Below are 14886 nucleotides of genomic sequence, written 5' to 3'. Positions count from 1 at the left end.
GTTGCCCCGAACATTGGGCGCTTATATGCTAATGCCGCGAGACTCCTCCGAACACAGTGTCGAATTGGTCGCGAAGTCCTCCTGCTGCTGTACTGTGGTGCTGGGCGCCCGCCGTTGACGCTTGCGTCTGCGTGTTCCCGCGAGAGAGACTGTTTAGCGACGCGCACTCTCTCAAAGTGTCTTCTCGGTGGGTGTACCCGGGTTGGGGCCGGCGCTTGGCTGCCTCCTCTTCGATCTTTCAGCTGCAGGGTCGCTGTTACGGATCCACTGTTGTTGTAGCAGTAGTGAATGGTGGCGAGAGAGGGAGAGGACTGACAAAGGAACGCAGAAGAGGGAGAGAGAGAGTGCATTAAAAGAAGCCCGGGAACGAAAGCGATGATAGAGCACGTTGCGGGGTCTTGTCGAGTCTTCTCATTCGCACTCGGTTCCTCGGACTTGTGCCATTTCTTCTTATTCTTGTTTTATTCTTGCTCTAAAGGGAGTTGAGTGTAGAAATTCGGAGGTCCTCGAGGCGGTCACTTTGATTCGTGACGGATGCGCGTTGTTCCTTTCGAAATGCCTGGGTCTCTGAGGGCAGTACATCTGACTACCGCATTGTTGCGGAATGCAAGGTCTCAGACATGGTGAAGCCCTACACCAGTGCTCAGGGCTTGTCGCACTTGAATTTCGCGTGCGTGACGAGCTCGTTACAACCCTGCGAGGCAGATATCAGTTCTATGTAACAAATGATCGACGGGGTTTCAGCTTCTATAAAGGAAACTGACAATCAAGCGCGCTCTAGTAGAGAAGCATTGGGTTAATTTACACCACTTTCTATAACCTGACGTCAGTCTAAATAAACGAGAGTTCTTGTATTCCGCCCCGATTGGAATGCGGAGGCCAAACACGCGGCAATCGAACACGTGACCTTGTGCTCAGCAGCTCAACGCCAGAATGACTGAGCTACGGAGGCGGGCTTTATAAAGCAAGCGGTGACATTTTGAAGGTGAACACGACTCACTTCGCATGTTTGATTATATGAGCTGTTGACTGAAAATAAGCACATTGAGTGCTGGAGAAGCAAACAGTTCCAGAGAACTGGAGATGCTTCCGTCGTTTCATAACTATAGACGCATTAACTACAGCCCCATTTAATACGGGTAGTGGTTGCTCCTTTTGCTGTATCTTTTTCTGTTTTGTCACTACCTAATGATGCGCCGGCTACGAGACGAGTTGGCCATTGCACTATATATCTATTCTTTGTTTGCTGCATATGCTATAAAATGTAATAACGATAATATACGTGAGGCCTGTCACCACAAGTTGGTTATATAAAACCAAGCCAGTAACGTTGAAATATGATTTTATATGTTATTCTATTATTCCTACTAAATAACACCGTGCGTTGTACGAGCACGTCTAATGTTGCATTTACAAGAGTGAAAGACCGGATTTAGCGCTTAGATCTGTGCCGCATTCTAAAATAAATCCCACGTTGCAGCGACTTTTGTTGCGTAATGCGCGTTGTTATTCAGTATATACAACAGTTTATCTACTGCAGCAGTGGGACATAAAGAGAAACCGAAAAAATGCGTATCGCCTATTTTTTTTATAAATTGTGTTTATCACTTAGTAAACTATCTTACTGGGGATACAGCTCAAGTTTAGCATACTGCGCGCTTCCTGCCTATGGTGCGCAACTTACATACGATGCTTGTACCGCGCCATCGTAATATCTGCGTCTAAAATAAATGATTGGGGTTTAAGGTTCCTGAACTGTGCGATATGTCATAATGGTTGTTGTCGTCCGCGCCTCACTAGTTCAGCGTATAAATTGGGGTTTCTGTTGACCGCGCGCTTTGCGCATGCGCTGAGAGCGTGTTGCCTGTAACAGTTGAAATTGGCGCTGGACAAGATGCGCCGAAACAACTATATTTATTTATTTATTTATTTATTTATTTATTTATTTATTTATTTATTGGAAATGTTGGCAACAAGTACAATATGTCACTGGCTTCTTCACCGCCTTAAATTGTTAAATATAAATCAACGTTAATCGGTGATGTGAAACATTTCAGTTGCAAACAAATCTACGAACAAGAGCAATATATATACATATATATATATATATATATATATATATATAACAGTATGTCACATTCCTTGTCCTCTTTACCACACCTCGTACAAGTGATGTGCCTGCCTCTCGAGAGAAAAACGAACCTCAAGTAGCGCCCAGCTCCTGTTCCCGATGCCTTCGCTAATACCTCGCAATAAGAGCGCCGTCACCTGAATGGTCGAGAAACCGCGCATAACGAGCTGTTTTCCACTCGGCGCGCCCGAGGACCCCCCGGCGCGCGCTTCTTGCCGATCAAGGCGTCGCCGTGTAGCGTGCCGCGGTGAGGCAGGCTGGCAGGCGGAGTTCGTTATACGGGTGTCCGCGGCCAAAGCCGCGAATGACGGGCTGCGCGGCGCGTTTCGTGGACGTGACCGTTCGCCGTAATGATCGTCCGCCTCGGCGATGGGTGCTGCCCTTAACGAAGGCACCGACGTTGTGGAAGAAAAGGCCAAGTGCCACCGCCGTCGTCTTCCGAGATTTTCTCCCTGACCATTATGAGGGGATTTTCGCCTGCGCGCTCCTGAAGAGTGCGGAAAAGCATGCCCGACACTTGCTCGTTTTTTTTTTTCTTTTTTTCAGCAAAAGACGATTTAACTGCTGTCAAGGGCGAATTTAAATTGAAGCTTTTATTACGTGATCCGTATTTTAGGGTGACGGCGTTGAGTGTTGAAAAGTAATACGTCTGTTAACGTTCATTGCGATTGTTTTATATTTTGTGTCAGTAGCGGCTGACGCCGCTGAGCTGTATTCGGTTGGAAATATCGCTGAAGAGGGGGGCGAACGTTGCCGAGGGTGGTGTCCTTGTGTCAATATGAAACAACGTGATTGATTGATTGATTGATTGATTGATTGATTTAGTGAGTGAGTGAGTGAGTGAGTGAGTGAGTGAGTGAGTGAGTGAGTGAGTGAGTGAGTGAGTGAGTGAGTGAGTGAGTGAGTGAGTGAGTGAGTGAGTGAGTGAGTGAGTGTACAAAATATTACGGCAAACCGGAGCTCTTCATAAAGTAAGCTAGTGTCAACATACGTGCACTTATCTAGTCTGTGACAATACACGGAAAGTCGTGATGAATTTCTTTTTCTATGTGCTTGTGTCCTACTACGTCTGTCACTCACCATACCATCTCGTCCCTTTGTGTTTTTCAGTGTTGTACCAAAAGCGTCTGAAGAAGGAGCGCCGATGTCGGCGGCGCATCCAGGATCAGCTGGAGCTTGAACAGAAGAAGCGCTCGCAGTACGAGGAAGTTCTACGGAACAGCATCGCCGCCGACCACCGGTCACCACCCGCGCAACCACAGCCGCAGCAGCAGCCACAGCCACAGCCGACACATTCGCAGTCGACGCAACAACTAACGCCGCCTGGTGAGCACATGACCGCCTCCTTCTCACTGACGGCTTAGCTAATCGCAGCTGTTATCAGAGATGTCTAAAACATTTCTTTTTATTTTTTCGTTCATTTGTTCTTAATTGATGTGCGGATTTTTCTTTTTATCACGACAAAAAACGTCTATCCATGCGCACGGGCATGTAAGAAAGTGTACCGATCACATTTAACTATGTGCATATCAGAATCAGCAATGTTACGCATTTGGTGCTCATAAAAGTGTTTGCGGGAAAGATTTTATAGAAATCATAGCACATAATTTTAACTATTCCTAATAAGACGCAGGTGTAGCGAGCAATGCTGACACCGTTAACATCGGCTAATTCGCGCTAGTTCAAGACACGCTGTCAACTGCTGGCATGTATGGCGATTTATTTGCAACGTTTACGCGTAAAGAGAAGTAATGAGGCTATCCTACGTGCAATACGGATACTGGTGGTTGCACTGTATGCAGTATGCGTGCGCTGTATGCAGCCATATTCTGTGATCCTCGCTATACAGCGTAGTATGTCGCGTACAGTACGACGTATCACAGTTGAGAGCAGAGTGCATATAGCGTACAGTGTAGGCAAAGTCATTTTTATCGGTCATATGTCTGCTCTTGCAGGCACACCTTACCTCTTGGCCTTCTGACGAAAAGAATAAATAAAGAATATTGACTACGCCGATAGCAACCACATTCTCTAGATGAAACAGTAAAGAATGCGCTGCAAGCTAATAAAAGCCGGGACCCCGTCAGAATTCAGAAGGAGTCTTCTCCTTTTGCGTTAAAGCCAAGCAAAATAAGCTAATCAAGGGCCGTGGGAGTGCATTTTAGAAGGCACCAAAATGTTCTCGCCAGAAATTTTAGCGGTCAGTGCATTTTAAACCACGCAGCACTATTGAAACTGTAGCCAACGGCACCCAGGGACTGACCGTATTGGCAGAAGCTTTTCTCGTGTCGCTAAGGTAATCAGTCGATTGGCACCGTTCGCTTGCTAAACATGTGAACAACGGTACGACCCGGAAAGAGAGAGAGAGAGAGAGAGAGAGAGAGAGAGAGAGAGAGAGAGAGAGAGAGAGAGAGAGTCAAACTATTTATTAAAGCGCTTGGGTTTTCAGAGTCCTTCACTCCAGAGCCTCGCAGGAGAATCTCTTCACAGCTCTCCGGTACTTTTTACTTCCGGTGTGGTTGGCTAAAGTCAGTCGCACGACATTTGGTAGAAGAGTGAGGTGGCAGTTAGGTGGAGGGGAGTTCGGGCGATGGGCCTCGGTCTCATAATATGGGCTGCATGTCAGGTATGTTATACGCCGTATGTGCATTCTGCTGGGGGGGGGGGGGGAGGGGGGCGGAGAGGCCACTGGCAATGCCCCGCGTCAGATGCAGTCGAGCCAGTGTTGGTAAAGTGTTTGCGCCGGTATCGACCAGTCACGAACACTTCTCGCGTCCCAAGTGTTTCGCTATTGCATTAAGACGGCTTAGTAGCAATTCAGACCGACCCTAGCTTCCATAACGGCACGCTGCATTGCGAGACAGCGTATGCGGGCTGAGAGGGAAACAGTGAGGGGCCACGCGGCGCGCAAAGCGCACACGTTAACATGTTGCCGCGAAGCTCTCTTTCCCGGAGCCTGGAACCGTGGAGGCCTTTGAGTCAACTCGAGAGGAAAGAAAGGTGAAAGCAAAAAAAATGGGGGGATGGGGTTCTGCAGTGCATTCCGCCAGTCAGAAAGGGCGCGAGAGAAGAAAAAAAGAAAGGCTCGGACGTAACAGCTGTTCGTTTCCGAAGATCCATTAGCAAGATGCTTAAGGGGATATTAAAATAAGCCTGCGTTTCCTCGACGCGCTCTGTGCTCGCGTTTTCTTTCGCTTTCCCTGCGCATCTGCGTCACTGCCGTTTCCGCGACTTTGTTTCAGAGGAAGCTGGGAAGGGAGGGGAGAATCATTTTTGCTTCTGCCTCGGCGTGCCCGCCTGCAACCTTGTTGCAAGCTCCGTTTAGCCTCACAGCCCCGGGAAAACGCGTTGCCTGCTATACGACTGCGTCTCCCACCCTTTCATTCGGAAGAGAGCGGTAATTTGCGATGTACGCGGGTCGCTAAGCATTGCTTTCTACTTATCCGGAGTGTGGCAGTCTTGGAACGGCCGCCTTTGATTTTAGGTCTGCAGGCGTACGCCGCCGCTGGGAGTGTTTTTCGATGCTCGATGCACTTGCGATGCACGTGCTCTCTTTGATTGACTGTTTTACTCGGGTAGCGTCTGTTCATTGAAATTCAATACAGGAATCAATTCGCAAATAGACTAAGTGGTGGAGGCGTCTGGTCGCGGCTGAAGCGAAGGAAGGGAACAGCTAATGCGACAATTGTTTGTGTTAGTTGTCTTGTTAGTCGCTGGCCCAGTTGACACTTCGTGAATACACTGACCTCTTACGCCTCTTGGCCAATATACGAACTGTCCGAACAAACCTTCATCATGATCTTGTGCTTTTGTTTAGGGTCTGTGTCTAGATAAATGTATATTCTGTTTGGGAGAAATGGTCACCAAAAGTAAATCTTTATGTACTTAGCTGACGGCTTATAATGTAGCTTCAGAATAAATTGTCTGAAATTTATGTAGAAACTTGCACCTTTAAAAGAAAGGCCTACATCACAAAAAATGAAATAAATTTCAGTTATCGCAACTTAAGAACGCCTCAATTAAGCAAGGAAAGCAAACTAAGATGATGTCGTAAATCTTTTCTGACAGTAAGCGCGGATCGTGATGATTTTGACAGTAAGCTTCGTCTAAAGCAATTGGCCGCGCTTTTCGTATAGGCGGAAAAATCGCTCCCCCCGCCCCCGATCGATTTAGTTCCTTAGCCTTAATAAGCGCACAATCAGCTACAACCCAAATCAATAACAGATGTTATCGACAGCACTTGCAACTATACTTAAAGTGTTCGGGAAAGCAACTGTATCCCAGCTATCTAGCTTATCTTTACCGTAAATGCAACTGTTAAAACCTCTGCGGGAATCTGTGCTAAGACTTGTATGACTCAAAGTTAAAGGGAAGCTGAAGAGTCTGTCGAATTCAATAAGATGCTCATATACGAATGCGGGAACCTTATAAACCATGTAGGTCAAATTTGGGTTTTTTTTTTCAAATAGGAGCGACGTAATCGTCGGTTGAAATTGCGCTGTAGCTCCGCCCCCCGTCGAATGCCGCGCGCTGCTGCTGACGCTGACGATGCGAGCGGAGACCGGAAACCGCGGTGTTGTGACGTCAACTTTAGTGTTTTGCCCCTTCGCAGCCTGCGCGACCGTGCCTGACCGTGCTTGTTTCTGCGTGCGTGCCGTCGTAATCTGCTTCGATCGACCCTGCATTTCTTTGTTGGTGCGTCTGTGTGTATGTAGAGGGGTGGTCAACGTGCGCAGCATCAACTGATGTGGTGGGCCGATCATGCCGTCTTTCTGTGCAGCCTACAGTTGCACGAACCCCAGCGGCCGCGACGATGTTGTCTTCCATTGCTTCCCACAAGACAAGAAGCTTTTAAGTGGGAGGCTGCTGTAAAGCGAAAGAATTTCAAGCCCTCAAGAACAACACTGCTGTGCTCCAACCACTTCCGTGACGACGATTATCACCAGAATTTCCACTAGCAGGCTTTCTAAACGCAGCGCGAAAAGATCGGAGCAACGAAAACAAAGACGGCACGAGTGCGGACTGACTGATGATAACTGGTGTTGGAAGGCCTTATGAATACACGAACTCGCCCAAACCTGGATTTTGATTTACTGCGAGCTCCTTCATGTTAGCACGCTGAACGGAAGGTGCATGTTTATTTCCCGCCCTCGACGCAGGTTTCGTCGCAAAGCGCCGCGAATTTTCTATTTGCACGTGTGTTGTAAAACAGCCTGCACGCAGCTACCATAACGCAGTGCAAATGTAGAGTTTGCATGTGCTGGAAAGCCGGCGCACGCCAGGACGCTACGCTCCCCCCCCCCCCCCCCCCGTCTCTCGCGCACAGCGAGAAACCGACCGTCTCACGTAGCCGACGGAATTCGCCGCCTTTACGACTTCGGTTACGAGTAGTGTGCGGATGGCGCGCAGATGAAGGTCACTACACGTACTGCATGAACCGGGAAGCTTTTCACGCGTTTGAACCGTCTTTGTACGTTGCCGACAGCTTTGGACAGCGCACAAATGCCGACGATCGCATCCCCGCTTACGTTCCACGAGGAGGCATGCAGGAACACAACACTGCAGTTGTTTGACCGGAAACGAGCTCACTAGATCGGCGAAAGATCGGCGAGATCACTAGATCGCTTTGCAAAAAGCATACTCACCAAAGAGCATTTCCAACACGAGGAGATCCCAAGACATCGCTTTCGTTCTCGTCGAAAGCGCTGCTCGCACCAGCATCGTTTGCTTCTTCGAGAGGCCGGCTCTTTGCAATCGGCTCGTACATGTAGGGAGCAACGCCGAACTCTTCAGAAAAACGCAGTCTCTCTAAATTTTCTATTACCTCTTAATTTTCCATTACGGCACCAAACTACCTGGCACCGCGCTTCATGTGGAGCGGCAGCGGTCGGTCGCTAAAGTTGACGTCACGGGTCGCCCGACCAATCACAGGCGGAAACGAGACGCGCGAGCTGGGCGTGTCCGCTGCTGCACTTTTCGTCGAAATAAAATATATTTGCGCTTTCTTTCGCTCAATTTCGATACGATATTCGAATTCGGAGGGTTGAAAACCATTATGTACACATGTTCACTCATTTTTTCTGGAAAACCTTTCAGCTTCCCTTTAAGGATTACGTCTTGGCGCTAAGGACGTGTCGTTCTCTCTTTCTCTATCTGTCTTTCCCTTTCAGGCTCATTTCCAATTCAACTTCTGTCACCGTTTCCCCTTTACTGTCCTCATTTACGTTTTTTTTTTTCCTTTTTCTATTCCTGTTTTTTTTTCTCTGATCTCCCACCGCAAATGTCGAGGCGGTGGCTTTGACGACGACTGCTTCGACATCTTGTTCACGGGAATTCGTTGGCCCAGTGGGACGACGGAGCATTTGCATGGGGTTCCGATCGTTTTCCCCCGGAACGGATTGAAGCTCGTTTAAATAAGGGATATCCTCTTCCCTTTGCGCCCAGAATGCGGGAGAAGGGACATTTATTGTTTTTGTTTCCGCTTCTTTCCATCTGTGCAATTCTTTGTTTCGTTCCCTTTGTTCCCAATCTCACTCCACGTGCTCGCCTTCTGTTTATATTCGATCAGTTATTTTTTGTCTCTCTCTCTCTGTGTATGTGCGCGCGCTTCTCCCGTTTGTTTGATTTTCGAAGCTGCGTAAATCTTTCGCCAGAGTTCACTCCTGGCGCCATGTGGGGCGACAGTTTTGTTCTTCAGATGTACCTAACGATTCGCTGAGATTTGTGTATTCGCTTCCTGGAACTGTGCTTTCGCTTGTCTTCTCAAAAGTAAATCACAAAAATAGTGCGTAGTAAAACAAATGGTGGGGAATTTTTCTTTTTTTTTTTTACACAGTTGGTAAGTTTTGTAGCCCTGCAGGCTGAAAAGAATACGGAACGCAAGGAAAGAAAGCGTCGACAGCTGTTTCACTGTATCGTTGCAAGAACCTCAAACATGTGTATTTGCTTTAGAAACGTACATTTGCGCGTTGTTTTTGTCCTGCTGGCATAAACAAATCCTAAAAAAAGAACATGCCTTATTTTGCATTGCTTTATTTCTTAGAGAGAAAAAAATAGTCCCTTTGTTTATATCCTGGCGAAATGTGAGCGTTTCTATATCTCTTCCTTCTGTAAATGGATAAAGGTTGTAGAATTCCTTCCGCGCCTTCGTGGTAACAGGTACTGCCATGGCCCTTTCTTTCTTTTTTTTTTTTTGTAATTGATATGGTATAAGAAGATGTCGACGCACGATTCAAGGCTCCGGCTACTCCTTAGCTCTTGAATGGGTCTAGCCTACAACATATGCAGGGTTCAAGATTACATATCAAATAACCTTTTCATACAAGCACCAGAAAATGTCAAGCAGCGCTTTAACAGTAACACTGCGGCTTAAGAAGGTCATTCACACAAAAAACAAACAAACAAAAGAAAGCAATCTAATTCGTGTCGTAGGTGCGTAGGGATGAAAAAGAAAACATGGTCTGAAGTATCGAATGGTTTCGACTTTTTAACGTCTCCCGCATGTACATACACACACGCGCTGCTGCGCAACGTAGCAGATACACAGGCAAAGGAAGCGCTTATACGCACAGAACAGATACAGAGAATGATTGTTTTGCGTGTGGGTTTCTTTCGCATGCTACGCGTTACAATATGTTAATAGGCTTTATTAGATTTTCTATAGTCAATGTCATTGGAGCGCACGCACGTAAGCGTTATTAACTCCGTTGGGTACTCGAAATATCGCGACCTGAAATATTTTCCTGAGAAATACAAGCTGGGCGAGTGCTGGTCAGATAAGTCAGTGGAGGTCTGAACGTCAATTGTGTGCATGAGTGCGTCTTTCCTTCTTTCTTTCAGAACATGTGGCATCACCTGACGTAGAAACAGAGCGTCACAGCAGACAAGAATCCGAGAAAAAAGGTCTGTTTGTTTGCTTGTTTGTTTGTTTGAATCTTTCACTACGTATTCGTGGTCTCTGGCGTTGTTACTTCCTATTCAGAGCGGCTTCTGTAGTCCTTTTCTCTATAAGCGAGCGTGGCTATATACTGTGCTTTAATGGGTTCGAACTTTAACACGTCACTTGCTATCACTTGCACATCGTGGCGCACTCGCCACATATAAATTGCGGCCCCGTAGATTCTACCCGTCTCATGTGGCCGCTTCTTATTACCGCTTTCTTGTTAGACAAGCTGACGAATGAAGCAGTAAAGTAGCGAACGTTTCCGCGCATGTGGCACTTAAGCTAGAACGCAGTCTGCCCTTAAATACGAAACCACAACCCGCAAGTGAGGTTTCTTGTCCGCTCTTGATTCGGTGATCCGTTCTTCGTTGGAACGCGAAGTCTCTCGTTTGATGATCGGCAGCGATAAACTAGAAGCGATGTAGGCCAGATGGACAACGAATGTTTATATATGTAAACGTCTACATGCAGATACGTCACAGGTGAACTAAATTAATTTAAAATTGAACAATCGAGCGAGCTGTATCTCACTCTTCGACTGTCTCAGTGATTGTCAGAGCCCAGATTACGGTATAGTGTCTCGCTGATCGATCTGCAAATCTGATTACAGCCCAGACGCCCTTTAACTTACATAGCTTCGGTGGTCTACCAGCAATCCTGATTTCAGCACAGTCTGAGGGACAGGATGTCTTCCTGATTAATATAGCTCAAACAAACGAGCAAACAAACAAACAAACAAACAAACAAACAAACAAACAAACAAACAAACAAAAAGGGTGTAGCGCCGTTGGGCCGTCCCTCTGATGCAGTTGCCACTGAGAATAGAAAGTTTGGTAGTCCACAACCCACAGAAATGGGCCTACTCTTGAAGTATAGATATTGGAAAACAAAACTATTTTCTCTCTTTCTACAACTACGTTACCCATTGTCACGTAGTCGGTCAAGGCATCAGCGAGCAACGCTAGGCACGCACAACCTGTTGCCAGGTCAATGTGAACATCGGCGACGTCCTTGTCAAGCAAAGAGTTCGGGAGACGGCGTCACAACACCGCGTGCACCAGTCTCACTCGGGGTTTGCTCGTGGGGACAAATTATGACCGTCGGTGCAACCCGAAGCCGGAGTTTTCAGGACCACCTTCTCCGAATACGTTTTGCGCGTCATTACGGAACACCCACGGCGTGCACTGTCAGCCGTCACTCGACACCACGCGAGCTCTCCGACCACTGAAAAAGAAATATATCCATGTGGTTGTTGTCCGGACGAGCAGGGGAGTGCGCCCCGGCCTCGTACACATAACGCGCGGGCAACTCGCGACGCTGTGAAAGTATACGTAGCAAGCCTGCGGCCTTAAACCGCAGAATAAACCTTTGCGCCTTATATATGCGGATAACTACCTAAAATGTATTATAGTCTTTCCCCACAAAGTGGAACTTTTAGAAGGCATGCCCATTTCAATATGCCAATGAAATGGTTTCCTTGCCAGTGCATGAGCTTGGAAATTAGTTGCCGAACTAATGAGAGAAAGGGTGAAACAAGGAAAAATAGGGAGGTTTATTAGGGATTGATCCAGTCTGCTACCCTGCACAGGGGCAGACAAAGAAGGGACGATATGAAAAGGGAATACAAATCATGCGTAAAGGACTTAGTGCTCGAACACACAGTGCTGTCACAGCCTCACATCTTGAACGATCAAGCATGTTACACAGAGGCCTTGCATCACCGCCCTGTGGTTACTGGGTGCACGGGCTTAAGACGTAAATGCGTGATGATTTGGGGTTCTGACCGATGCCTTTATTTCTTGCCTCAGTAGCGATGCGCAGAGGTCAACGACCCAGCCTTCTTCTTGCTTCTCACTTGTCTATATCTTCCCACTCGTCTATAGCTGGCGTTATATAGGCAGCCTTTCAGCAAGCAGAGGGGCACGCTCGCATAGCATCACGAAGTCAACGACGCCAGTCTTATAACGGGTCATCCATAGCGCACGGGAAAGACAAGCAGGTTCACACGGGGCGACGCTTCAAGCTCGCCGTTTACGACGAGTAATCGTGTGAGCAAAGCGCGCCACGTCCGGACATTATGGGCGCTCGGCGTTTCTCATTCTTTTTGCGCGTTTTCCTCGCGAGCTACCTGGCTTGCGCCTTTGTATCTTTGCCGACGCTCGCGACGAACCACGGTGCGCTGTACGGCTAGTCGAGGCGGCACGCATAGCAGCGCCAGAGCTCGTCGCAGCCAGGTGGGCGGTGCGGGAATCTAATTAGCGGCGCCAACAGTTAATCAAAGGAGGGCGCCGTATACCGGGGCCCCCGCAGAAGGAGCGCGTCTTCCCACGCGACCCTTGCTTGCCAAGCGACCCCGTTGTTCCCAGGCGTCGTCCTGCGGCCAGATTCACAGACGCTGCCTGCTGCTGGTTCGCAAATTTCCGCGCTCGAAAACTGTCCCGTTATTCTGGTTGCCCTCATTTACTTTAGTTTTAGATATTTGTTTTTATTTCTGTATATGCTTATTCTCGTGCTCGTTTATTGTCGTTTCTTCCTGCGTCCGTAGAATATGCGGGTGGCGAATTTTTTTCTTCGGGGAGATTCGTTGTTACTAGAGGACTTGTGTAAACCTGCCCGACACCCCTATGCCCACTGTTAATAATTTGCTTACCCGCCGCGGTTGTTTAGTGGCTATGCTGTTGGGCTGCTGAGCACGAGGTCGCGGGATCGAATCCCGGCCACGGCGGCCGCATTTCGATGGGGGCGAAATGCGAAAACACCAGTGTACTTACATTTAGGTCGACGTTAAAGAACACCAGGTGGTCAAAATTTCCGGAGTCCCCCACTACGGCGTGCCTCAAAATCAGATTGTGGTTTTGGCGCGTAAAACCCCAAATTTAATTAATAATAATTTGCTTGCACTCTGCTGACAAGACGTCAGCGCGGAACTACGAAATAAAGCATGGCGGCGTTATTCATTTCCTTACACCCAGCACATATACGCAAGTATCCCTTTCTTGTCGAAAAGATGGGGCTAAGGGTGTTTTCCACCTTAGAGCTGACTCATCGTTGGCCTACTGCGGACTGACTGATTACGGGGAGGAATTTAGCACTTTTTCAGCCCCAGTTTATTGGGCTGGTACAGTAAGATAGGTAGCTCTGTTTGCCGAGTGGCCCTGCGTGCTAGAAAGCACCAAACGCCAGCTCTACGGGAGTTCAGCAAAAGTTAGTCGCAACGCTTAATGTATGAAATGAGACTATACATCCCCCAGAAGTTTTTCGTCGACTCCTCCTCATAGCAGGAGGTTCAAGAACTTTTGCTTCCTGAGCATCATGCATGCAGGGTTTGCCATGGCAGCTCCGCAGGACTACTTTGACACCCTCCTTTCGTTTCCCGCCCTGTAAACAGAACGATACACGAGACCTTCCTTCTGGTCCCTTCCTCCATCGGGCGCCAGCACGGCTGTGTGTGTGTGTGTGCGGGATTGGGAGGGGGGGGGGAGAAATCGCGAAGCGCGTCGCTAAAGGCGGCTTTGGTCCAACGCCGTCCCGCAAACTGCTTTATGAATAAACATGAACTCTTTCGCGTGGGCCCATCGCGCTAAGCTCCTGCCAGTATCGCCGCAGTTTAGGCAGCGTCCTCCCCAGCTTCTCCGCGCGTTGGCGAGAGACGTCAACAAAAACAACTGAGTCAACAAGTCCGCGAGGAGCGCGCATCGCATCGCGCCACCGTTGCGTCGGTCGCGCCGCGGCGTCGCATCGCGCGGGGCCTTGTTTATCGAGCAGTCACCGGCCGTTTGTCGCGTTCAGCGCACCTCCGCTGCCTCTCCCCATCCGCCACACACACACACGCACTCCTGTTTGCCCAGGTCCTGCGCGAAGCCCGGTCACAAGCACGCGCTTTGGCGAGTGTGTGCACGCACTCTTGCTGCATAGCGCCGACGAGCACGACGCGGACGCGCGTTTTGTCTCTTGCGAGCGCGACGCCCCAAATGGCGCGGATGCGCCCGGGCCTCTGCATCCACTATAGCTGGTGATGGATTCGAAGACGTGCCGATATGCAAATGCTAGGCACGCGATGCACGCGCAGCGGTGGGGGGGAACGTATCGCGCAGACCAATCTCTGGAATAATTGGCTGCGCTTATCACCGCTGTTCACGTCGCCGAAAACTCTCGCCACCGCGTCGCGTCGTGCGCTGGAAGCTACAATAAAAGAGGCTCGGCCGAGGAAAGAAACTCGGGTTGGCCTTCTCTCCTCGTTGCTGGTGCTGCCTGGGGCACTCGTCGTATGAACGATGGCGATGTGTGTTTTTTTACCTGGCGCTATCGGCCGTGTTATTAGCGCGCCCGGAGCTAAAAGGCAAGCCACGGCTGCTCGAGACGCGCCGCTGCTGGGCGCCTGCTATCACGCGCGTGGAACAGTATGGCGCGCCCGATGTGTTATACGAAGGAGGCATTATCGCGCGCTCTGCTTTTGTTTGACTGAAGCCGGGTCTCTTGCTGCTTCGACAAACTCGCCCTTAAAGGACCATCGTAGCCACTGTATTCTGTCGGGCTTGTTTTTTAATCATGTACCGTGAGAAGGAATTTACGTCGACTCTGGCCCACGTCGTGGGCCATCGTCTTCTGTATCACCCTCTCCTTTATGCTCTCTCTCTCTCTCTCTCTGTTCGTTCTTTTCTTTTTTTTTCTTGGTCCGAAATGAAAGCGCCTCTAGCGAGTGTTGTCGTTAATACCTTGTATGGTTGCTGTGCCGTTTCTCTCAGTGGATCGCTCGTCGTCAGAGGTAGTCCTGCGATCCTTAGCGCATTAGTATTCCGTGTTGTTTTTGGTA

The 14886-nt window shown here is 48.8% G+C and overlaps 1 protein-coding gene across 1 annotated transcript in view; it reads left to right on the top strand.

Moving 5' to 3' along the window:
• The window catches only part of LOC142579052 (dachshund homolog 1-like), a 252665-nt gene that overhangs the window by 215382 nt on the left and 22397 nt on the right, over window positions 1-14886 (top strand). The window contains exons 10-11 of the mRNA XM_075688875.1: window positions 3242-3457; window positions 9971-10033. Coding sequence (XP_075544990.1) covers window positions 3242-3457; window positions 9971-10033 — 279 coding nt within the window. The remainder of the gene's footprint in view (window positions 1-3241; window positions 3458-9970; window positions 10034-14886) is intronic.

Source organism: Dermacentor variabilis, chromosome 4 (genome assembly GCF_050947875.1).
Source record: "Dermacentor variabilis isolate Ectoservices chromosome 4, ASM5094787v1, whole genome shotgun sequence".
NCBI lineage: Eukaryota > Metazoa > Arthropoda > Arachnida > Ixodida > Ixodidae > Dermacentor > Dermacentor variabilis.
This window is presented reverse-complemented; position numbering and strand designations above follow the sequence as displayed.